General features: G+C 44.7%; 1 protein-coding gene across 2 annotated transcripts; it reads right to left on the minus strand.

The window, feature by feature from the left end:
• Positions 1-653: 653 nt before the first annotated feature.
• LOC121585928 (glucocorticoid modulatory element-binding protein 1) lies at positions 654-25154 on the minus strand. 2 transcript variants are annotated; one of them, XM_041902272.2, is made up of 10 exons: positions 24400-25154; positions 6304-6445; positions 5863-5921; positions 5501-5622; positions 5134-5237; positions 4371-4519; positions 3741-3884; positions 3246-3383; positions 2635-2757; positions 654-2134 (listed from the first exon to the last, which is right to left on the minus strand). In XM_041902272.2, the coding sequence occupies exons 2-10, from the start codon at positions 6429-6431 to the stop codon at positions 1641-1643; spliced, it is 1461 nt and encodes a 486-aa protein (XP_041758206.1). In that variant the 5' UTR covers positions 6432-6445; positions 24400-25154; the 3' UTR covers positions 654-1640. The 2 variants fall into 2 exon arrangements, with proteins under 2 accessions (XP_041758206.1, XP_041758205.1); XM_041902271.2 differs by having other exon boundaries at positions 6304-6448.
• Between the last annotated feature and the right edge of the window lie 76 nt (positions 25155-25230).

Below are 25230 nucleotides of genomic sequence, written 5' to 3' on the forward strand. Positions count from 1 at the left end.
GTTAGTTCCATTCTGGGTTCTGCTATGATAATTCAGAACCCAGAATGGAACAAACAGCCAAATGATAATAGCACAGATGGTTCCCATCTCCTGGTGTTCTTGAGAGGAACATTGAGTTCTGGGCTCAGAGTAGGAGTGCTGTTTAAGGATCAGGTCCCCCCCTTTCATTCATAATGATTTCAAATGCAAAACTGATCCAAGAGCAGCGATCCTACTCTGAGACGCTTTATGAATACAAGCTGTGATTTATAGGAGTTGACGAGAACTACTGAAGAGGTTGTGATAAAACCCTGTAGGGGGGAGTGGGGTTTGTTGAGCCAAAGGGGTAAGTTAAGCCAATCTTGTTTCTAGGAAACCATACACAAAATTAATTATTTGACCAAATATTTAGGACGAGGTCATCATTTCATGGAGTCTGTGAAGGAAGAAACCACATGGAAAAAGTGGTAAGCAAGTTAGGTCCAAAAAAATGAATTTATTGTGTTAGAGTTTTCATGAAGCTCGTACTGTATCTAAACAAAAGTAGATCATTTTAAGATTGTTCTATACATCAGTTGGGGGTCTCTATAAGCTTCAACATGAGGTCTTAAACCTAGCATGAAAGTGCATCCTTGTAGCTTTGTGGGCTAATATAGTCAAAATGTTTGGCTTGGGGTGAAAGTTGAGCCAATGGCCATGGGGTAAGTTGAGCTAATGGTTGACGCAATGGCAAGTTGAGCAAATGTAAGTGTTTTCTCCGCATTATCGCTGGGATAAGAGGTAACAACGGGGCCTGGCCTATGTTAAAATTGTTTTTAAAAAGTACCAAGTGTTTGTTAGGTATTAAGCTTGTGTTAAAATATGCTTTAAATGATTAAAACACAAAAAAGCGATTGTGATTGTGTTGATTTGTGTTTGGGAAATAAAAATAGACATGGTTTGAATATGGTAGTGGTAATATTTCATTCAGTACAGAAATTTGTAATAGGCGGCTTAACTTACCCTGTCCCACAAAACTGTAATATTTACATGAATCAGATTTTTTCCAGGGATACACAACATCCTGAAATATATGTAGATATCTTTGTTAGAAAGAATACTATATTTCCCTTGACGGAGTGATGCTGAATGTAAAAAACGGCTCAACTTACCCCACTCTCCCCTATCATTAAGTATTTGAATGTCCTTGATGATGAAGACCATCGGTAATTGAAGTACTATGGGTCCTGCAGTAATAAACACCATGTGAAAAAGTACTGTACGTTAAAATTATGTTACACATATAGCCTAAAATCTGAAATGTCTGTGTGGAGTTACACATGACATGACATGGTGAAGTTCACCTTCTTGCTCTCTTCCACACAGACACTCAGTCACACACACACACACTCTCTCGCTCGCTCGCTCACTCTATTCTCTTTCAACTGTATTCCTTATGGTTCTCTCTTCTCTCACTTGGTTTTCTGTTATTTTAATGCCCTCTTCTTGCCAAAGACATGCTCTACATTATGCAACACTTCCTTCTGTACCTTCACTCTCCTGTCCCTCCCTTGCTCCTCCTCTTCCCCCTTTTCCTCCATCTCTGATTGAGCCCCCACTGTTCCCAGCCTAGTGTGTCTGAATCCCTGGAGTGTCCACTAGTAGCCCGTGCTGCACAAGTACTATCCTCTCCTCTCCTCTCCCAGCCCCAGCCTCTGGCTCTCCATGTCCCCAGACTCCTGCTCCCTCTCCTGGGTTAGATGAAGCACCTGTAGAGGGGTCCCCACCCCTGACTCTGTGGTAGTGTTGAGCACAGTCACCCTGGAGGCTGCATGGAGAGCCACAGACCCGGCACTGCCTCTCTTTCCTGCAGAGGTGTTGCCAGTGGTGAAGTAAGTGAAGAGCTGGGAGCTGGTGGGGAATTGGGCCAGTGTGCCCACAGGCAGGCCGGCCACATTGAGAGGCTGACCCACTGGGGATGTGGTGATGGGGGATAAGACGATGGACGATCGGGTGGTCTGGTTCTGAGGCTGGGTGGTGGAAGAGCTGGAGCGATGCAGCCGCGGGCACTTTGAGGGGATGGCCTTGGAGAAGCTGCCCACGTAGAGGTGACCAGGGCTGGGTGGGGGCTCATCCTGCCTCGGCTTTCTCTGGTCCTCCAAATGGTCCTCCAGCACTGACGAAGGATACATGGTAGTACTGGTATAACATCGGGTAATGAACAGTGAAATAAGGAAACCTAACATAGTAATAGTCTGTTTACATATCAGGTAAGGAAAAATAACTTAAGCAATGGTGTTACTTTTAGTGCAAGGAGCCAAACCTAGCTATTGTAAGTACAGTCCAAATGGTGTTGCCTCTGATATAGAGTATTGTATATGACAATGTTTATGTTACACTCTTATAAAAAAAGGTGCTATCTAGAACCTAAAAGGGTTCTTCGGCTGTCCCCATAGGAGAACCCCTTTTGGTTCCAGTTAGAACCCATTTGAGTTCCATGTAGAACCCTTTACATGGAACCCAAAAGAGTTCTACCTAGAACCAAAAAGTGTTCTACCTAGAACCAAAAAGGGTTATCCTATGGGGACAGCCGAAGAACCCTTTTGGAACCCTTCTTTCTAAGTGTACTGTATATTTGCCCATTCCAAGCTCACATCCAAGCTTACATTCTCTCACCATTAAGAGCATTGTGGACCTGCTGCTGGTTGTCATCAGTCTTACTGCGTCTCAGGTCCAGAACCCTCCTAACTGAGTCCAGCAGCCCAAACATCTCAGAAAGGGAGTTCAGTACAACAGCATCTGACACAACAAAACACATTACAGTTACAACAAATAGACAGGCAATTAAAATAAATCAGTCAAACAAATTAACCAATCCCACCCCCCCAAAAAAATCTACGAAACTCTTGCCAATCCACCTCCCTTTATATAAACCTGCTAAATACACTGAGTACAGGCGCTCAACAGTTTCCCGTGTGTATCAAGAATGGTCCACCACCCAAAGGACATCCAGCCAACTTGACACAACTGTGAGAAGCATTGGAGTCAACATGGGCCAACATCCCTGTGGAACACTTTCGACACCTTGTAGAGTGCATGCCCCGACAAATTGAGGCTGTCTGAGGGCAAAAGGGGGGGTGCAACTCAGTATTAGGAAGGTGTTCTTAATGTTTTGTACACTCAGTGTACATGTTACCCACATATTTTTTTTTTACTCTCTGATATTTCATACATGTAAGTATTATGTAAGTATTTGTGGGAAGCTGTCTCCCAGTGTGTAAGCTCACCGGCCTCTTGCAAAATGGCCTTCTCACTGCGGACCTCCACTCCTCTCAACATGGCCACCAGTTCTGTGCGGAAACTGGATAACACCTCCCCCATCAGGCCAACTTCTGCTATGCCTCTCCAAAAGCTTAGACTGCCATCTAGAGAAAGGCAAGAGGCGTGGTATGATTAGGAAAGAGGAATGGTGTGGGGGGAATGTGTGTGTGTATGTCAAGACGTCAGATGTGACCAGGATGTCTTTTTAGTCATCAAAGTGACTTGTTCATTGTACTGTATGTCCCTAAGAAACACGTGTGTGTGTGTGTGTGTGTGTGTGTGTGTGTGTTTGTGTGTGTGTGTGTGTGTGCGTGTGTGAGTGTGTGCCACCATGCGTGATTGAGCGTGTGTGTTTATACAGTATGTGTGTGTGAATGTGTGTGCGTATGCGCGTGCCTGTTTGCGTGTGTTTACATTAAGATAACTATCAATTTATAACTCCCTGTAGCTGCTATGCTGACCAGGGATGATATCACCCCTTTTCCTCTTGACATGTCCATTGGCTGTGCTGGGGATGGGAGGGGCTGGCCCAGGGCTCCACTCCACTGTAATGTAGTCCTTCTCCTCTAGCCTCTCATCTGACACTGCAGCATGGCCTCCATCTACTATACACAGAGAGCCACCAACACACATCAAATCACGCCAACAACATCTCATGTCATCACTCATATCACTAGCTCAAATTCTGATACAGTTCTGTTGTAGACATTTGGTTGTAAGCAGTGGTAACAACTGTGTGACTCTGCAAGTGCCTTCATGAGCACAGGGTTTTCTATCCAAGTTCTATGGGCTGCTGGGGAGACCATTGAGGCCCCTAAATCTAATTGTTTTCCCACTTCTAGATTCCAATCACTGCCCTCTGCAGTGATAAAATAGGTGCCACACCAAAGAATGCTGAGGGCAATTATTCATTGAAGTTTTGATGTAGTCCATTTCAAAATATGAGTGGTAGAGTTTATGACGGGGAAGTGTAGTTTGTGCAGGGATAAAAACAGCAGTATAATAAATGTCAGCAGCCACGGGATATGAGAGATAAATGCCCATAGTAAAAGTGTACTGTAGTTAGGTATGCCCTTGGCTGATAGGCTCACTGGGCAGAGGGGAAGGGGGGGGCTGCATGGCGCTGCCCGGAAGGAAGCGGGTGCTGTTGATCAACACGTCAAACTTGGTGCTGCGGCAGGTGTTGGTGCACACTGTGTCATGCTGGTAGAAGTCAATCTGACCTGAGTCCATCATTTTCCTGCATACAGGACATAAGAGAGGAGTTGGAGAATGGTTCAGTATATTTATTTTATGATTAGTTATATAATAATAAACAGTGTTATCACTATATCTAATCCAGTCAGAAAATAGCTAACACTTCTGGTTGTGTAATATGTGTATTCAATGTTTTTTCAAAGTTTTGCTTGTAACAAAAGCTTCTGATCTGATATGTAGGGCTGAAGGCAGCAGACTAAACCACCGTTAGACAGAGAACAAGTGCAAACACGAAGATGGGGTGAGAAATGCATCACTCAGCAATTTGACAGCGTGATATGTGATCCTACCACCACAAGAACGCTGCTTACTAACTGCTAGTGGAATGTATTGGCAAAAAACTCCAGGTGCCCCAATGCAGGCAAAACAAGAAGATCCCAGACACATATTGACCCCAACCTGCACTTGTCTTTTTTGTACTAGCACTGATTCTGCTGATAGCTGCTTTATTCAATAAAGTTTTTACTTGTGATATGTGGTTGTCTTACCTACTTTAGTTGAATGCACTGACTGTAAGTATCTCTGGATAAGAGTGTCTGCTAAATGACCAAAATGTAAATGTAAACCCTGTCCTCCACCCAGTATGACGCAGCCTACCTGAGCATCACCCCTCCCAGTCGGATGGCCCTCTTCCAGTCCTTCAGCGTGGCTTTCCCTGCCATGTGAACAAACTGCTTGGGGCTGATCAGCTGGTCATTGAACTGCAGGGAGGAGGGAAAGCAACACAGAGAATCACAGGCACAGAAAGAGTTAAATAAGAATTACAAATCTCACATGCTTTCATATTGACAGTGGAAAGCAAAATTATCTATGAACACGAACACACACACACACACACACACACAACCCCCCCCCACAAAAACAGCACACACACACGTACACACATACACACACCAGCATGTTTCTTAGTGACATTCAGTACTTATGAACAAGTTACTTGATGACTAAAGAGGCATCCTGGTACCTTGACACATCTGATGTTGATGCCAGGACAGACAAACTTCTTAAACAGGAGGACTGCTTTGCTTTCGCCACAGGTGATGGGGTATCCATACTCAACCTCCTCACCCTCCGCAAGATTGTCTTCTAACATTCATAATGGTAAAACACAATATAAACACGCAGTACATAACACACACAATATCACAAGCAAGCATCCATACATCAAAAACACAACAAAACAAATACAAATGATTTATCCCGTTTTTAAAAATGACTAGATGATGTATACAATACAAATCTAATCTCTACGTTGAATGTAGTAATGAATTAAAATACTGGTCATATAAATAAGGAATAGAAACAAAGCGTCTTGTGGAATCTTACCATTGTGTGTCTCTATGGCTAGGACAGAGGAGCCAGTGTTAGCGTTGTCCTCATTTGCCCTGTAGGAGGCGACAAAGTCCACTATTGCACACAATATTCACCACTCCCACTGAGGCAGCTGTTACAATGTACAGTATATAACAGAACCTGCTGTCAGAATTCTACACTTCAACAACAGTTTTATCTTACTCTTGATCTTATAACTGACAACTTGGATGTCTAGAAAAGCACACTTATGTACATTTTGTAAAAAAAACTTTTTTGTTACATTTGTAATTTCTTAGTGTAATTACATTATCTTTACTGTGTAAAGTAAATTAGTTACTAATTGCAAACAGAATTTTTAGACTTTTGCATTTTGTCCAAATGGTAACTCAAACCCTCCACCCTGTTGTGTCCAGTGCCCCCTCTTTGCATTGTAGCTGTGGTTTAAAGTCTTACCCCTGTATGATGGGCTGCAGGTGGAGGATGACTTGAGTCTTATGGCTCTCACAGGGCTCCCCTTCCTCCTCCTCTTCCTTCACCATCACTATATTCCTTGAGGACACTGTGACCTCAGCACCTGCCATGACCACTCCCTGGACTGCTGTAGGGACAGGCATCAGACTTTAGTTCTCACATACACATGCACATGCACACACACACACAAACACAAACACACACACATAAACTTGCACGCAATCACACACACACACATGCATAAACACACACACGCACACACACTGATGCTTTTCAGCATGCTTTGCAGCATACTGTATAGAGGTCCATGCTACGCTAGTTCTAAATAGTACTGTAGGTCCTGACATGCAATAGTAGCTATTGAGAATAGATCTATATTGAATTTATGGCACAAATGGTTCTGACTGGGCATTCTTCTCATGTAATCGAATCATTTCTCATCTGACAAAAAGTATTTTGCATGAAGGTTATGAGCCATTGGTTACCCCCTTTCAAATATATATTTGTTAAATAGGGGTTAACAAAAACAGACTGACAGGCTTCAACAAGTCAGATGAGACTAAAATTGAGCTTTTGGCCATCAAGGAAAACGCTATGTCTGGCGCAAACCCAACACCTCTCATCACCCCGAGAACACCATCCCAGCATCATGCTGTGGGGATGTTTTTCATCAGCAGGGACTGGGAAACTGGTAAGAATTGAAGGAATGATGGATGGCGCTAAATACAGGGAACTTCTTGAGGGAAACCTGTTTCAGTCTTCCAGAGATTTGAGACTGGGACGGAGGTTCACCTTCCAGCAGGACAATGACCCTAAGCATACTGCTAAAGCAACACTTGAGTGGTTTAAGGGGAAACATTTAAATGTCTTGGAATGGCCTAGTCAAAGCCCAGACCTCAATCCAATTGAGAATCTGTGGTTTGACTTAAAGATTGCTGTACACCAGCAGAACCCATCCAACGTGAAGGAGCTGGAGCAGTTTTGCATTGAAGAATGGGCAAATATCCCAGTGTCTAGATGTTCCAAGCTTATAGAGACATACCCCAAGAGACTTGCAGCTGTAATTGCTGCAAAAGCACGCACCCCCTGACGGGCCGCCCCCAGGTGGTAAGGGTAGGTAACAACACATCTGCCACGCTGATCCTCAACACGGGGCCCCCTCAGGGGTGCGTGCTCAGTCCCCTCCTGTACTCCCTGTTCACCCATGACTGCATGGCCAGGCACGACTCCAACACCTTCATTAAGTTTGCCGTCGACACAACAGTGGTAGGCCTGATCACCGACAATGATGAGACAGCCTATAGGGAGGAGGTCAGAGACCTGGCCTTGTGGTGCCAGGATAACAACCTCTCCCTCAACGTGATCAAGACGAAGGAGATGATTGTGGACTACAGGAAAAAAAAAAGAGGACTGAGCACACCCCCATTCTCATCGAAGGGGCTGTAGAGGAACAGGTTGAGAGCTTCAAGTTCCTTGGTGTCCACATCACCAACAAACTATCATGGTCCAAACACACCAAGAAAGTCGTGAAGAGGGCACGACAAAGCCTATTCCCCCTCAGGAGACTGAAAACATTTGGCATGGGTCCTCAGATCCTCAAAAAGTTATACAGCTGCACCATCGAGAGCATCCTGACTGGTTACATCACCGCATGGTATGGCAACTGCTCAGCCTCCTACCGCAAGGCACTACAGAGGGTAGTGCGTACGGCCTAGTACATCACTGGGGCCAAGCTTCCTGCCATCCAGGACCTCTATACCAGGCGGTGTCAGAGGAAGGCCCTCAAAATTGTCAAATACTCCAGCCACCCTAGTCATAGACTGTTCTCTCTGCTACCGCACGGCAAGCGGTACCGGAGTGCCAAGTCTAGGTCCAAAAGGATTCTCAACAGCTTCTAACCCCAAGCCATAAGACACCCCGTCCCCCTTTTTTACTCTGCTGCTACTCTGTTTATTATTTATGCATAGTCACTTTAACTCTACCCACATGTACATATTACCTCAATTACCTCGACTAGACGGTGCCCCATTGACTCTGCACCAGTACCCCCTTGTATGCTGCCTCCCTACTGTTATTTTATTTTACTGCTGCTCTTTAGTTATTTGCTTAAATTTTTTTTTGCTTAACACTTTTTTATTCTTTTTTTTCTTTGCATTGTTGGTTAAGGGCTTGTAAGTAAGCATTTCACTGTAATGTCTACACCTGTTGTATTCGGCGCATGTGGCAAATACATTTTGATTTGATTTGAAAAGGTGGCTCTACAAAGTATTTGTGACACTCTGGCTCCATGGACTTTGATTATTGAGCCAGGGTTGTTCATTTTCTTTTGGGTGTATTTCTATGTTGGTTTCTAGTTGTTCATTTCATGTTTGGTGATTAGTCATATGACTCCCAATCGGAGGTAACGAGTGTCAGCTGTCGGCTCGTTATCTCTGATTGGGAGCCATATTTAAACTGTTGTGGTTTCACGGTGTGTTTGTGGATTTTTGTTCCATGTACAGTCATTTGTCACTGTGGACTTCACTATCGTCATTCGTTTATTTGTTTTCGTGGTTGCTTTGATTAAATAAAGTCATCATGTTCACTCAACGCGCTGCGTATTGGTCCGCTTCCTCAGACGATCGTGACAGAAAAACCCACCATAAAAGGACCAAGCAGCGTGTCCAGGAGCAAAGAGACTGGACATGGGAGGAGGCGCCTGGTAAGGAGATCGAGAGGCTGGCGATGGCCCAGGTGGGCAAATCGTGGTCCTGGGAGGACATGCTCGGGGGCAAGGGACCTTGGGGGAAGATCAAGGCCCTGGCGAGAGAGGAGCAACGGCGTCAGCAGGGTCATCGTTGGAAGGACGAGAGGCAACCCCAAAAAAGTTTTTTGGGGGGCACATGGCTTAGGGCGGGTGGGCAGCAGGAGGCTGCCACAGGGAGACGTGGAGAGAAGGCTATCGGATTACGGGAGCCATTGGCGAGTAGAGGAAGGGAAGTTGTTGCGGCACGGGCGTGAGAGACTGATGTGTGTTACCAGTCCGGTCCGGCCCGTTCCTGATCCCCAGTTAAAGCCAGTGGTGTGTGTTCCCAGTACGGACCGGCCTGTTCCTACTCCACGCATCAAGCCCACGGTGTGCGTCGCCAGTCCAGCCCGGCCTGTTCCTGCTCCACGCACAGAACCTACGGTGTGCGTCGCCAGCCCAGCCCGGCCTGTTCCTGCTCCACGCACAGAACCTACGGTGTGCGTCGCCAGCCCAGCCCGGCCTGTTCCTGCTCCACGCACAGAACCTAAGGTGTGCGTCGCCAGCCCAGCCCGGCCTGTTCCTGCTCCACGCACAGAACCTACGGTGTGCGCCGCCAGCCCAGCCCGGCCTGTTCCTGCTCCACGCACAGAACCTACGGTGTGCGTCGCCAGCCCAGCCCGGCCGGTTCCTGCTCCACGCACCAGGGATATGGTGCGCTTCGCCAGCCCGGCCCGGCCTGTTCCGGCCACTCGCACCAGGGATACGGTGCGCGTCGCCAGCCCAGCCCGGCCTGTTCCTGCTCCACGCACCAGGGATATGGTGCGCTCGCCAGCCCGGCCCGGCCTGTTCCGGCCACTCGCACCAGGGATACGGTGCGCGTCGCCAGCCCAGCCCGGCCTGTTCCTGCTCCACGCACCAGGGATACGGTGCGCTCGCCAGCCCGGCCCGGCCTGTTCCGGCCACTCGCACCAGGGATACGGTGCGCGTCGCCAGCCCAGCCCGGCCTGTTCCTGCTCCACGCACCATAAAAAGCCCTGAGATGCGTGTTCTCAGCCTGGGACCACCAGTTCCGGCACCACGCATCAGGCCTACGGTGCGTCCCCAGGGCCCAGCATGCCCTGTTCCTTCTCCCCGCACTAGCCCTGAGATGCGTGTCCTCAGCCCGGTACCTCCAGTTCCGGCACCACGCACCAGGCCTACGGTGCGCCTCAGACGGCCAGAATCTGCCGTCTGCCCAACGGGGCCTGAACTGCCCGTCTGCCCAACGGGCGCCTGAACTGCCCGTCTGCCCAACGGGTGCCTGAACTGCCCGTCTGCCCAACGGCGCTTGAACTACCCGTCTGCCCTACGGCGCTAAAGCCGCCCGTCTGTACTGAGCCTGCAAAGCCGCCCGTCTGCCATGAGCCTTCAGAGCCGTCCGCCAGATCGGAGCCGCTAGAGCCTTCCGCCAGACAGGAGCCGCTAGAGCCTTCCGCCAGACAGGATCAGCCAGAGCCGTCTGCCAGACAGGATCAGCCAGAGCCTTCCGCCAGACAGGATCAGCCAGAGCCTTCCGCCAGACAGGATCAGCCAGAGCCTTCCGCCAGCTATGAGCAGCCAGATCCGTCAGCCAGCCATGAGCAGCAAGAGCCTTCCGCCAGCCACGAGCAGCCAGATCCGTCAGCCAGCCGTGAGCAGCCAGATCCGTCAGCCAGCCATGAGCAGCCAGATCCGTCAGCCGGCCATGAGCCGTCCAGCCAGGATCCGCCAGAGCTGTCCAGCCAGGATCCGCCAGAGCCGCCCAGCCAGGATCCGCCAGAGCCGTCCAGCCAGGATTCGCCAGAGCCGTCCAGCCAGGATCCGCCAGAGCCGTCCAGCCAGGATCCGCCAGAGCCGTCCAGCCAGGATCCGCCAGCCAGCCAGGATCTGCCAGAGCCAGCCAGCCAGGATCCGCCATTTAGTCCGGTACTGCCCCTTAGCCCTGTGCTGTCCCTTATCCTGGTGCTGCCCCTTATCCTGGTGCTGCCCCTTATCCTGGTGCTGCCCCTTATCCTGGTGCTGCCCCTTAGTCCGGTGCTGCCCCTTAGTCCGGTGCTGCCCCTTAGTCTGGTGCTGCCCCTTAGTCTGGTGCTGCCCCTTAGTCTGGTGCTGCCCCTTATCCTGGTGCTGCCCCTTCTCCTGGTGCTGTCCCTTAGTCCGGTGTTGCCCCTTAGTCCGGTGCTGCCTCTTAGTCCGGTGCTGCCCCTTAATCCAGTGGGGTTATATTGGAGGGTGGTCATTTGGAGGAGGCTACGTAGCGGGTAGTGACTATGGTGGGGTGGGGACCACGACCAGTGCCAGAGCCGCCACCATGGACAGACGCCCACCCAGACCCTCCCCTAGACTGTATGTTGAGTGCGCCCGGAGTTCGCACCTTTAGGGGGTACTGTGACACTCTGGCTCCATGGACTTTGATTATTGAGCCAGGGTTGTTCATTTTCTTTTGGGTGTATTTCTATGTTGGTTTCTAGTTGTTCATTTCATGTTTGGTGATTAGTCATATGACTCCCAATCGGAGGTAACGAGTGTCAGCTGTCGGCTCGTTATCTCTGATTGGGAGCCATATTTAAACTGTTGTGGTTTCACGGTGTGTTTGTGGGTTTTTGTTCCATGTACAGTCATTTGTCACTGTGGACTTCACTATCGTCATTCGTTTATTTGTTTTCGTGGTTGCTTTGATTAAATAAAGTCATCATGTTCACTCAACGCGCTGCGTATTGGTCCGCTTCCTCAGACGATCGTGACAGTATTGACTTTGGGGGGGGTGAATAGTTATTCATGCTCAAGTTTTTTCTGTTTTTTTGTCTTATTTCTTGTTTGTTTCACACACAAAAAATGTTTTTTGCATCTTCAAAGTGGTAGGCATGTTGTGTAAATCAAATGATACAACCCCCCCCAGAAATCCATTTAAATACCAGGTTGTAAGGCAACAAAATAGAAAAAAATGCCAAGGGGGGTGAATACTTTCGCAAGCCACTGTAACTCAGTAAAATCTTTGAAATTGTTGCATGTTGCGTTTATATTTTTGTTCAGTTGATAACTTAATTACAGATAATGAAAACATAAACAGGTGAAGGGCAATATTCTTCCACAATTGATTTGTAGTAATGGAGGCTACATAATAAACAATGTTTACACTGCATTGATCGGCCTACATACAATATTTTCACTTGTAGTGAAGATATGCTTTCACTGTTGATATTACCTGTTATCATAGTTGCAATATGCTTCCAATTGTCAGCTTTTGAGATAAGAGGAATTGCTCTATCAGCAACTATCACCTTCTACCACAAGACAATTTCTCCCAGGCGGTTGTTTGGTTCAACCCTCTTTAGTGATTGAGATTCCACATAACTATGATTGCATTTGGATGTCATGAAATAGGTCAGAAATAGTCTTGCAGCAAAGAAACATCTAAGCACTTTATAAAGGCACAGATCTGATTAAAATCGTATACTGAATAATAAAGCCATGATTAGATTTTTATAATGATTATAACCTATTGTCAAATATGATAATAAAAAATATGAATAGTTATGATTTAAATTGAAGAGCTCATTCAAATGGATTGCAATTGCAAGTAATTACTAAGTTAGTTTCATTTTATATTCCATAAGATATACAGTATATCCCATATTGGAGAATCAATGAAAGTTTAACATACTGTTTCAAATACGTACCATTTTGAAAATGCACATATACACATGGTAATAATGGCAGTTGAACTCAATGGATTAATAGAGAACAACTACTCCCCTATCTATGTTATGGACTGGGAGCTATTTTACTGTACCATTTTGAAAATGCAAAGATAAAAGGAAGCTCTTTGCCACCTTCTCCTCCCTGCTGAATCCCCCTCCCTCATCCCTCTCTGTGGACAACTTCGTCAACCATTTTGAAAAGAAAGTTGACGACATCCGATCCTCATTTATTAAGTCAAATGACACCGCTGGTCCTGCTCACACTGCCCTACCCTATGCTTTGACTTCTTTCTCCCCTCTCTCTCCAGATGAAATCTGGCGACTTGTGAAGGCCGGCCGCCCAACAACCTGCCCGCTTGACCCTATCCCCTCCTCTCTTCTCCAGACCATTTCTGGAGACCTTCTCCCTTACCTCACCTCGCTCATCAACCCATCCTTGACCACTGGCTATGTGCCTTCCGTCTTCAAGAGAGCGAGAGTTGCACCCCTTCTCAAAAAACCTACACTCGATCCCTCCGATGTCAACAACTACAGACCAGTATCCCTTCTTTCTTTTCTCTCCAAAACTCTTGAGCGTGCCATCTTTAGCCAACTCTCTTGCTATCTCTCTCAGAATGACCTTCTTGATCCAAACCAGTCAGGTTTCAAGACTGGTCATTCAACTGAGACTGCTCTTCTCTGTGTCACGGAGGCTCTCCGCACTGCTAAAGCTAACTCTCTCTCCTCTGCTCTCATCCTTCTAGACCTATCTGCTGCCTTTGATACTGTGAACCGTCATATCCTCCTCTCCACACTCTCCGAGTTGGGCATCTCCGGCGCGGCTCACTCTTGGATTGCGTCCTACCTCACAGGTCGCTCCTACCAGGTGGCGTGGCGAGAATCTGTCTCCGCACCACGTGCTCTCACCACTGGTGTCCCCCAGGGCTCAGTTCTAGGCCCTCTCCTATTCTCTTTATACACCAAGTCACTTGGCTCTGTCAGATCCTCACATGGTCTCTCCTATCATTGCTACGCAGACGACACACAATTAATCTTCTCCTTTCCCCCTTCTGATAACCAGGTGGCGAATCGCATCTCTGCATGTCTGGCAGACATATCAGTATGGATGACGGATCACCACCTCAAGCTGAACCTCGGCAAGACGGAGTTGCTCTTCCTCCCAGGGAAGGACTGCCCGCTCCATGATCTCGCCATCACGGTTGACAACTCCGTTGTGTCCTCCTCCCAGAGTGCAAAGAACCTTGGCGTGACCCTGGACAACACCCTGTCGTTCTCCGCTAACATCAAAGCGGTGACCCGATCCTGTAGGTTCATGCTCTACAACATTCGCAGAGTACGACCCTACCTTACACAGGAAGCGGCACAGGTCCTAATCCAGGCACTTGTCATCTCCCGTCTGGATTACTGCAACTCACTGTTCGCTGGGCTCCCTGCCTGTGCCATTGCTTGTGTATCTTGGCCCAAGCAAGTCTCTTCTTCTTATTGGTGTCCTTAAGTAGTGGTTTCTTTGCAGCAATTCGACCAGAAAGGCCTGATTCACGCAATCTCCTCTGAACAGTTGATGTTGAGATGTGTCTGTTACTTGAACTCTGTGAAGCATTTATTTGGGCTGTAATCTGAGGTGCAGTTAACTCTAATGAACTTATCCTCTGCAGCAGAGGTAACTCTGGGTCTTCATTTCCTGTGGCAGTCCTCATGAGAGCCAGTTTCATCATAGCGCTTGATGGTTTTTGCGACTGCACTTGAATAAACTTTCAAAGTTCTTGAAATGTTCCGTATTGACTGACCTTTATGTCTTAAAGTAATGATGGACTGTCGTTTCTCTTTGCTTATTTGAGCTGTTCTTGCCAGAATATGGACTTGGTCTTTTACCAAATAGGGCTATCTTCTGTATACCACCTCTACCTTGTCACAACACAACTGACTGGCTCAAACGCATTAATTAACTTTTAAGAAGGCACACCTGTTAATTGAAATGCATTCCAGGTGACCACCTCATGAAGCTGGTTGTGAGAATTCCAAGAGTGTGCAAAGCTGTTATCAAGGCAAAGGGTGGCTATTTGAAGAATCTCAAATATAACATATATTTTGATTTGTTTAACACTTTTTTGGTTACTACATGATTCCATTTGTGTTATTTCATAGTTTGATGTCTTCACTATTATTCTACAATGTAGAAAATAGTATAAATAAAGAAAAACCTTTGAATGAGTAGGTGTGTCCAAACTTTTGACTGGTACTGTATATTTAAACCTCTTAAGGATATTTTTTTCAATTTTTGCCTAAAATGACATACCCAAATCTAACTACCTGTAGCTCAGGACCTGAAGCAAGTAAATGCATATTATTTATATAATTTGAAAGGAAACACTTTGAAGTTTGTGGAAATGTGAAATTAATGTAGAAGAATATAACACATTAGATCTGGTAAAAGATAATACAAACAAAAAAACATGCGTTTTTTTTGTTTTTTTTTTGGCATCATCTTTGAAATGCAAGAAAAAGGCCAGACAGTGATGTAGGATTCAAGGTGTAATTTAGATGTTGTCCACAAGATGGCAGCAGTGTGTGTGCAAATGTTTCAGACTGATCCAGTGAAGAATTACATCACTACAAAATATTTTGTACAAGTCTGCCAGGAGTTTTCCCAAATGTGGTAAATGTATACATTTTCAAGTACATAAAAATAGAGAACATACAAAAATGCTATGGTAATAAAAAATTAATGTGTACACACTTCCAGGAATGTCATACATGATGGATCATTAGCTTCCCTGCAGAAAAGACACTAACCTTCACACCTCTAGATGGCCGGGCGGGGGTGGGTGTGGAGCCAGAGACAGCAGTGGGGTCAAACTGTAGAACCCAGTTCCTACTTTTGAGAATAAGATTTGATTTTTCAAACAACACTACACTACATTTTATCTCTGGGACCCTTCCGGATGACAAATCAGAACAAGATTACTGAATGTAAGTACATTATTTACCTTCAGAGGTGAATGTATCAAACCAGTTGCCGTGATAAAAGTGTCTTGTTGTTGTGCACTATCCTCAAACAATAGCATGGTATAGTTCCTGTAAATTGGACACTGCAGTTAGATTAACAATAATTTAAGCTTTCTGCCCATACAAGACATGTCTATGTCCCGGGAAGTTGGCTGTTGTTTACAATGCCATTATAGTCACATATCGCATATTAAGCAGCAATTGTCCGGTATAGGGACACCGATCCAGTAGTTAAGCAATAATGCACGAGGAGGTGTGGTATTTGGCCAATATACCACGGCTAAGGGCTGTTCTTAAGCACGACACAATGCGGAGTGCCTGGATACAGCCCTTAGCTGTAAGCCCCGTGTAGCCAGTTGGTAGAGCATGGCGTTTACAACGCCAGGGTTGTGGGTTCGATTCCCACGGGGGGGCAATATGGAAAAATTTATAATGTATGCACTCACTAAATGTAAGTCACTCTGGATAAGAGCGTCTGCTAAATGACTAAAATGTAAAATATAAATGTATATTGGCCATATACCACAAACCTCCGAGGTGCCTTATTGCTATTATAAACTGATTACCAACGTAATTAGAGCAGTAAAAATAAATGTTTTGTCATACCTGTGGTACACGGTCTGATGTACCACGGCTGTCAGCCAATCAGCATTCAGGCCTTGAACCACCCAGTTTATAATTTATTTTATATCTACAGGGGTCTTAAAATTCTAAATCAAATAGCTAAATTATCCTTGGTATGACCATCTTAAAACAATTCCATATGTTAGCTTAGTAGTAGTCCCGCGTTGGCATACCTCCAAAATCACGTCGCTGTCACGCCTCCCTTGGAGGTGTGGAGAATTTTGTTTTGCAAAAACGGTTTGAATGGTCCGCAAGATTTTGATTGGATGTTATACCCTCCCACCACATGCCCGTTGGTGCTATGAAGCTGGATGTGGAGGTCCTGGGCTGGCATGGTTATACAGTGGGGAAAAAAAGTATTTAGTCAGCCACCAATTGTGCAAGTTCTCCCACTTAAAAAGATGAGAGAGGCCTGTAATTTTCATCATAGGTACACGTCAACTATGACAGACAAAATGAGAAAAAATTTCCAGAAAATCACATTGTAGGATTTTTAATGAATTTATTGGCAAATGATGGTGGAAAATAAGTATTTGGTCAATAACAAAAGTTTCTCAATACTTTGTTATATACCCTTTGTTGGCAATGACACAGGTCAAACGTTTTCTGTAAGTCTTCACAAGGTTTTCACACACTGTTGCTTGTATTTTGGCCCATTCCTCCATGCAGATCTCCTCTAGAGCAGTGATGTTTTGGGGCTGTCGCTGGGCAACACAGACTTTCAACTCCCCTCCAAAGATTTTCTATGGGGTTGAGATCTGGAGACTGGCTAGGCCACTCCAGGACCTTGAAATGCTTCTTACGAAGCCACTCCTTCGTTGCCGGGCGGTGTGTTTGGGATCATTGTCATGCTGAAAGACCCAGCCACGTTTCATCTTCAATGCCCTTGCTGATGGAAGGAGGTTTTCACTCAAAATCTCACGATACATGGCCCCATTCAATCTTTCCTTTACACGGATCAGTCGTCCTGGTCCCTTTGCAGAAAAACAGCCCAAAAGCATGATGTTTCCACCCCCATGCTTCACAGTAGGTATGGTGTTCTTTGGATGCAACTCAGCATTCTTTGTCCTCCAAACATGACGAGTTTAGTTTTTACCAAAAAGTTATATTTTGGTTTCATCTGACCATATGACATTCTCCCAATCCTCTTCTGGATCATCCAAATGCACTTCAGACGGGCCTGGACATGTACTGGCTTAAGCAGGGGGACACGTCTCGCACTGCAGGATTTGAGTCTCTGGCGGTGTAGTGTGTTACTGATGGTAGGCTTTGTTACTTTGGTCCCAGCTCTCTGCAGGTCGTTCACTAGGTCCCCCCGTGTGGTTCTGGGATTTTTGCTCACCGTTCTTGTGATCATTTTGACCCCACGGGGTGAGATCTTGCGTTGAGCCCCAGATTGAGGGAGATTATCAGTGGTCTTGTATGTCTTCCATTTCCTAATAATTGCTCCCACAGTTGATTTCTTCAAACCAAGCTGCTTACCTATTGCAGATTCAGTCTTCCCAGACTGGTGCAAGTCTACAATTTTGTTTCTGGTGTCCTTTGACAGCTCTTTGGTCTTGGCCATTGTGGAGTTTGGAGTGTGACTGTTTGAGGTTGTGGACAGGTGTCTTTTATACTGATAACAAGTTCAAACAGGTGCCATTAATACAGGTAACGAGTGGAGGACAGAGGAGCCTCTTAAAGAAGAAGTTACAGGTCTGTGAGAGCCAGAAATCTTGCTTGTTTGTAGGTGACCAAATACTTATTTTCCACCATAATTTGCAAATAAATTCATTAAAAATCCTACAATGGGATTTTCTGGAAATTTTTTCTCAATTTGTCTGTCATAGTTGACGTGTACCTATGATGAAAATTACAGGCCTCTCTCATCTTTTTAAGTGGGAGAACTTGCACAATTGGTGGCTGACTAAATACTTTTTTTCCCCACTGTACATGGTCTGCGGTTGTGAGGCCAGTTGGACCTAATGCCAAATTCTCTAAAATGACATTGGAGGTGGCTTATGGTAGCGAAATGAACATTACATTATCTGGCAACAGCTCTGGTGGACATTCCTACAGTCAGCATGCCAATTGCATGCTCCCTCAAAACTTGAGGAATCTGTGGCATGGCATTGTGTGACAAAACTGCACATTTTAGAGTGGTCTTTTATTGTCCCCAGCACAAGGTGCACCTGTGTAATGATCATGCTGTTTAATCAGCTTCTTGATATGCCACACCTGGATGGATTATCTTGGAAAAGGAGAAATGCACACAAACAGTGATGTAAACTAATTTGTGCAAATTTTTTTTTGAGAAATAAGCTTTTTGTGCGTATGGAAAATGTCTGGGATCTTTTATTTCAGCTCATGAAACATGAGACAAACACTTTACATGTTGCGTTTAGATTTTTGTTCAGTATAGTTAGCAATATTGCAGAAAATGGAAGAAAACCTGAAGGAAAAACGTAATTCAGTTTTGTCCGAAGTGTGCTCTATACACAAAATTGACATACATCAACATATTTTGATGGCGTTTTAATCTGCAATTTCCTAGCCATCCTCAACATAAACTGTAAAAATAATTGTCACGCACTGTTGCACCTATGACACTAATCTAGTGAACACTATTGTAGCTCCGCCCAAGCAAGGCATTTGAAAGTTGGCAGGTGCACAGTGCACTGTTCAGATTTAGGAATTATTTTGGATGAATGTGTGAAGGTAAACTACTTTTTGAAGTGATTTGTTTGACAATCAGATGCAAACATCATGACTAGTTGTGTTCATGGCACATTAAAAGGTAATACATTTAAATAATACAGTTAAATTACGTCTTTGGAGGCCTGGGGCCTCCAAATCACAAAATCTGCCCTTGATGATGGTTCCAAGGGAACTTTCTCTTGGGGACCTTTGTCTAGTTCCCTGTAAGTTCCCAGGACATCACTGAGGACCATGCCAGCCAGGACCTTTTTAGGATGCACATTTTACTAGGCCTTGGGACATTGTGTGATGGTCCCAAGGGAACGTTCTCTGGGACGTTTTTAGGATGTTCTTGGGACGTTGTCCCCCCCACCACCACCACACACACCTACATACAACAAAACTGTCTCATGCATGTCTGCCATTCATGAGACTAGAATTAAACTCCCTAGTGGTCACACTGGTGCATTGACACAGATTGTTCTTTGCAAGACTCAAATCAAATCAAATCAAATTGTATTTGTCACATGCGCCGAATACAACAGGTGTAGACCTTACCGTGAAATGCTTACTTACAAGCCCTTAACCAACTGGGCCGTACGCACTACTCTCTGTAGATGCCGAGCAGTTGCCATACCAGGCAGTGATGCAACCAGTCAGGATGCTCTCGATGGTGCAGCTGTAGCAGTTTTTGAGGATCTGGGGACCCATGCCAAATCCTTTCAGTCTCCTGAGGGGGAAAAGGTGTTGTCGTGCCCTCTTCAGAACTGTCTTGGTGTGTTTGGACCATGATAGTTTGTTGGTGATGTGGACACCAAGGAACTTCAAACTCTCGACCCGCTCCACTTCAGCCCCGTCGATGTTAATAGGGGCCTGTTCGGCCCTCCTTTTCCTATAGTCCACGATCAGCTCCTTTGTCTTGCTCACATTGAGGGAGAGGTTTTTGCCAGGTCTCTGACCTCCTCCCTAGAGGCTGTTGTGTCGTCAGCAAACTTGATGATGATGTTGGAGTCGTGCTTGGCCACGCAGTCGTGGGTGAACAGGGAGTACAGGAGGGGACTAAGCACGCACCCCTGAGGGGCCCCAGTGTTGAGGATCAGTGTGGCAGATGTGTTGTTGCCTACCCTCACCACCTGGGGGCGGCCCGTCAGGAAGTCCAGGATCCAGTTGCAGAGGGAGGTGTTTAGTCCCAGGGCCCTTAACTTAGTGATGAGCTTTGTGGGCACTATGGTGTTGAACGCTGAGCTGTAGTCAATGAACAGCATCCGCGTCATCTGACCACTTCCGTATTGAATGAGTCACTGGTACTTCCTACTTTAGTTTTTGATTGTAAGCAGGAATCAGGAGGATAGAATTACGGCCAGATTTGCCAAATGGTGGGCGAGGGAGAGCTTTGTATGTGTCTCTGTGTGTGGAGTAAAGGTGGTCTAGAGTTAATTTTTTTTCTGGTTGCACATGTAACATGCTGGTAGAAATTTGGTAAAACGGATTTAAGTTTGCCTGCATTAAAGTCCCCGGCCACTAGGAGCGCCACTTCTGGATGAGCATTTTCTTATTTGCTTATGGCCTTATACAGCTCGTTGAGTGCAGTCTTAGTGTCAGCATCGGTTTGTGGTGGTAAATAGACGGCTACGAAAAATATAGATGAGAACTCTCTTGGTAGAAAGTGTGGTCTACAGCTTATCATGAGCTTTCTACCGGAGGCGAGCAATACCTCGAGATTTCTTTAATATTAGACATCACGCACCAGCAGTTATTGACAAATAAACACACACCCCCGCCCCTCGTCTTACCAGACGTAGCTGCTCTGTCCTGCCGAAACACGGAGAAGCCAGCCAGCTCTATATTATCTGTGTCATCGTTCAGCCACGTCTCGGTGAAACATAAGATATTACAGTTTTTAATGTCCCGTTGGTAGGATAGTCTTAATCGTAGATCGTCCAGTTTGTTTTCCAATGATTGCACGTTGGCCAATAATACGGAGGGAAGTGGTGGTTTACCTACTCGTCGGCGAGTTCTTACAAGGCACCCCGCCCTCCTCCCCCCTCCTCCCCCTTTTCCTCCATCCTTTCTTCACGCTGATGACGGGGATTTGGGCCTTGTCTTGACAAAGCAGTATATCCTTCGCGTCGGACTCATTAAAGAAAAAACCTTTGTCCAGTTTGAGGTGAGTAATCGCTGTTCTGATGTCCAGAAGCTATTTTTGGTCATAAGATACGGTAGTAACAACATACAATGCGAAAAAACTAACAAAATAGCACAATTGGTTAGGAGCCCGTAAAACGGCAGCATTCCCCTCCATTATTAATAAGGGTCAAATTTAACGGTAACTATGAGAATGAGAATGTCAACATATTATTAAGGTCCATCAGACCGTCCAAAACTCTATTTTTTCTAATGAACTTCGCAATACAAAGAATAATCCTGCCACACCAGCATCGTGAACATAAAAAAAAGAACTGTCAAAGGGCAAGAAACATCCTTCCTTCCAATGGCAGTGAGGGCATTAGATTCAGGAGTATTGGAGAAGTAGAGTACTTGGAACATGGAAGCCATTGAGCAGGAGTCAGGGGAGGGTGTTACAGGAGTTGCGCAGGATGGGTAATGATGGTGGGTCGTTGGTGTGTTAACAATTCACATATCCAAGCAGTCCAAAGGTAGCTGTCAGTGCTTATGGTGAAGGTATAGAATATAAAGTATTTAATCTTTGATTTAATCTCAGCAAAGACTACATTTTCTAAATGGTACATTAAAAATACTTCTAATCCATAATATGGATAGAAGAGTACATTAATCCATTGAGTTTGCTGAGTAAGTATTTGAAACAGTCCATTAATTGAGTCTTTAATATGGGATACACTACCTTCAGAAAGTATTCACATTCCTTGACTTTTTCCACATTTTGTTGTGTTACAGCCTGAATTTAAAATTGATTGAATTGAGAGTTTTTGTCACTGGTGTACACACAATACAGCATAATGTCAAAGTGGAATTATGTTTTTCGAATTATTTACAAATTCATGAGAAATGGCTTGAGTCAATAAGTATTTAACCCCTTTGTTATGGCAAGCCTAAATAAGTTCAGGAGTAAAAATGTGCTTAACAAGTCACATATTGAGTTGCATGGACTCACTCTGTGTGCAATAATAGTGTTTAACATTATTTTCTTATGACTGTACCCCACACATACAATTATCTGTAAGGTCCCTCAGTCGGAGCAGTGAATTTCAAACACAGATTCAACCACAAACACCAGGGAGGTTTTCCAATGTCTCGCAAAGAAGGGCACCTATTGGTAGATGGGTAAAAATAAAAGAAGCAGACATTGAATATCCCTTTGAGCATTGTGAAGTTATTAATTACACATTGGATGGTGTATCAATACATCCAGTCACTACAAAGATACAGGCGTCCTTCCTAACTCCGTTGCCGGAGAGGAAGGAAACCACTCAGGGATTTCAACATGAGGCCAATTGTGACTAAAACAGTTACAGAGTTTAATGGCTGTGATAGCAGAACACTGAGGATGGATCCACAACATCGTAGTTACTCCACAATACTAACCTAATTGACAGAGTAAAAAAAAGGAAGTCTGTATGGAATAAAATTATTCCAAAACATGGATCCTGTTTGCAACAAGGCACTAAAGTATTACAGCAAAAAAATTGTTATGTTTGGGGCAAATCCAATAAAACATATTACTGAGTACCACTCTCCATATTTTCAAGCATAGTGGCGGCTGCATCATGTTATGGGTATGCTTGTTATCGTTAAGGATTGGGTAGTTTTTCAGGATAAAAAAGAAACGGAATGGAGCTAAGCACAGGCAACATCCTAGAGTAAAATTTGGTTCAGTCTGCTTTCCACCAGACACTGGGAGATGAATTCACCTTTCAGCAGGACAATAACCTAAAACACAAGGCCAAATCTACACTGGAGTTGCTTATCAAGAAGACAATAAATGTTCCTGAGTGGCCGAGTTACAGTTTTGACTTAAATCTACTTGAAAATCTAGCGCAAGACCTGAAAATGGTTGTCTGGCAATGACCAACAACCAATTTGACATACCTTGAAGAATGTTGCACAATCCAGGTGTGGAAAGCTCTTAGAGACTTTTTCAGAAAGACACACATCTGTAATCGCTGCCAAAGGTGCTTCTACAAAGTACTGGCTCAGGGGTGTGAATACTTATGTAAATTAGATATTTCTGTATTTCATTTTCAATAAATGTGCAAACATAAAAAAACAAAAATATTTTCACTATTTCATTATGGGGTCTTGTGTATAGATGGGTGAGATTTTTTATTGATTTAATCCATTTTGAATTCAGGCTGTAACAACAAAATGTGGAATAAGTTAAGGTGTATGAAAACTTTCTGAAGGCACTGTAAATACCATTATCGTGTATGGGTAGTTTGGAGGGGTGCATTTTCAAAATGGTACAGTAAGAATTACTCTATATCATAACATAGATAGTGGAGTAGTTGTACTACATTAATCCATTGAGTTTGATGACAAAGTATTTGAAACGGTCCTTTAATTAATTATTTAATATGGGATAAATGCCATTATCGTGTATGTGATGTAATTAGGTTTGGAGGAGTGGGTTTTCTAAATAGTACAGTAAAAATGCTTCTAAAACATAACTTGATAGAAGAGTAGTTGTACTACATTAATCCAGTGAGTTTGCTGACAAAGTATTAGAAACAGTCCTTTAATTGAGTCTTTAATATGGGATACAGTAAATTCCATTATCACATACGTATGTGATGTAAGTACGTTTGGAGGGGTGCATTTTCCAAATGGTACAGTAAAGATGCTTCCAATCCATAACATAGATAGTGGAGTAGTTGTACTACATTAATCCAATGAGTTTGCTGAAAAGTATTAGAAACAGTCCTTTAATTGAGTCTTTAATATGGGATAAAAACTATGGATGGAAACGTGGTTTATGTGAAGTGGTAAAAGGAATTAAACCCTCTCAGAAAAAGACACCAAGTTATTCAAAAATGAGGACAATCTGAAGTCAAAAATGAGTAGATCCACTATAAAATACCAACAAAGGTTTCAGAGATATTATAGCCAGTATTTTAAGCGCATAAACCACTTGGGCACTTGCGTGCCTCTCTACCTCATTCATCCACTCAAACTGACGTATGTTGGCGCGGCGGCACGCAGACCACCAACAACAACAGTGCGACGACGCGTCCAACCCAACCATTGTGTACACGGTACACACCATTCCAGAGTAGGCAATCGAAAACCCAACACACCAGAAATGATAAAATATTATTTTAACTCAATAGTCGGTGTTTTTCTTACCGTTTTACTGCAGAGAATTCATCATTTGCTTGCAGAGAGTTCTCGGAGCATGCGCTGTACTGCTGCTTCGCTACACTTCCTGCAATGAAGGCAGAATTTGCCTGAGAAGCGTCTGTCCTACTGTCACGAGAAGCGGTTTGTTCGCACGCGATGTGTAAATCGTCAAACGGCTCTACTAGGAGTGCACGGCTTACTTCAGCACCACAGAATGGCATGGTTTAGAAAAGCTTAAGGCTAAATTATTTGAATAGCTCACAACAACGACAAATATACTTTTTTATTTGACAGCACGGATCATCATTAGGCCACGAAAGGAGTGTTGTTATAATACACATATATAATTTGCATGCAATAAGTGATGTTTGTTGAGCGTGTAAAATTATTTACCATAATAAATAGGTAGAAATCATTGCTCCAAGTTTGGTTGTACCAAAGGGTGGCGGACTTTTACAATTGTGTACAGTAGGCATAGAGCGCACATAGTTTTATTAGGCTATGGGCTCAACCATCTATTTATAGTAGCACTCAATTAAACTCAGAAAATGTAGGGAATGTATTCTCACCTGCTCTAATGAATTTTGCACAACTCCAGTCATTTCCAGCTATAGGGGGTGGTTGTCACTAAGCACAGATCTAGGACCTGTGGACCCCTCTCAATCGACAAGAAATAACAAGTTATGTTGACCTTAGAGCAGCATTTATGGGTCCACATCTAGCAAGACCCAATCCACCCTTATTTGGGAAAGCAATTCTTAAAGTGATTTAATTGACACATCTGGAAGCCAATGAGATCTCACTTCATCTCCCTGTGCCCAATCGTAAGTATTCAAT

Source organism: Coregonus clupeaformis, chromosome 17, assembly GCF_020615455.1.
Source record: "Coregonus clupeaformis isolate EN_2021a chromosome 17, ASM2061545v1, whole genome shotgun sequence".
Classification (NCBI taxonomy): domain Eukaryota; kingdom Metazoa; phylum Chordata; class Actinopteri; order Salmoniformes; family Salmonidae; genus Coregonus; species Coregonus clupeaformis.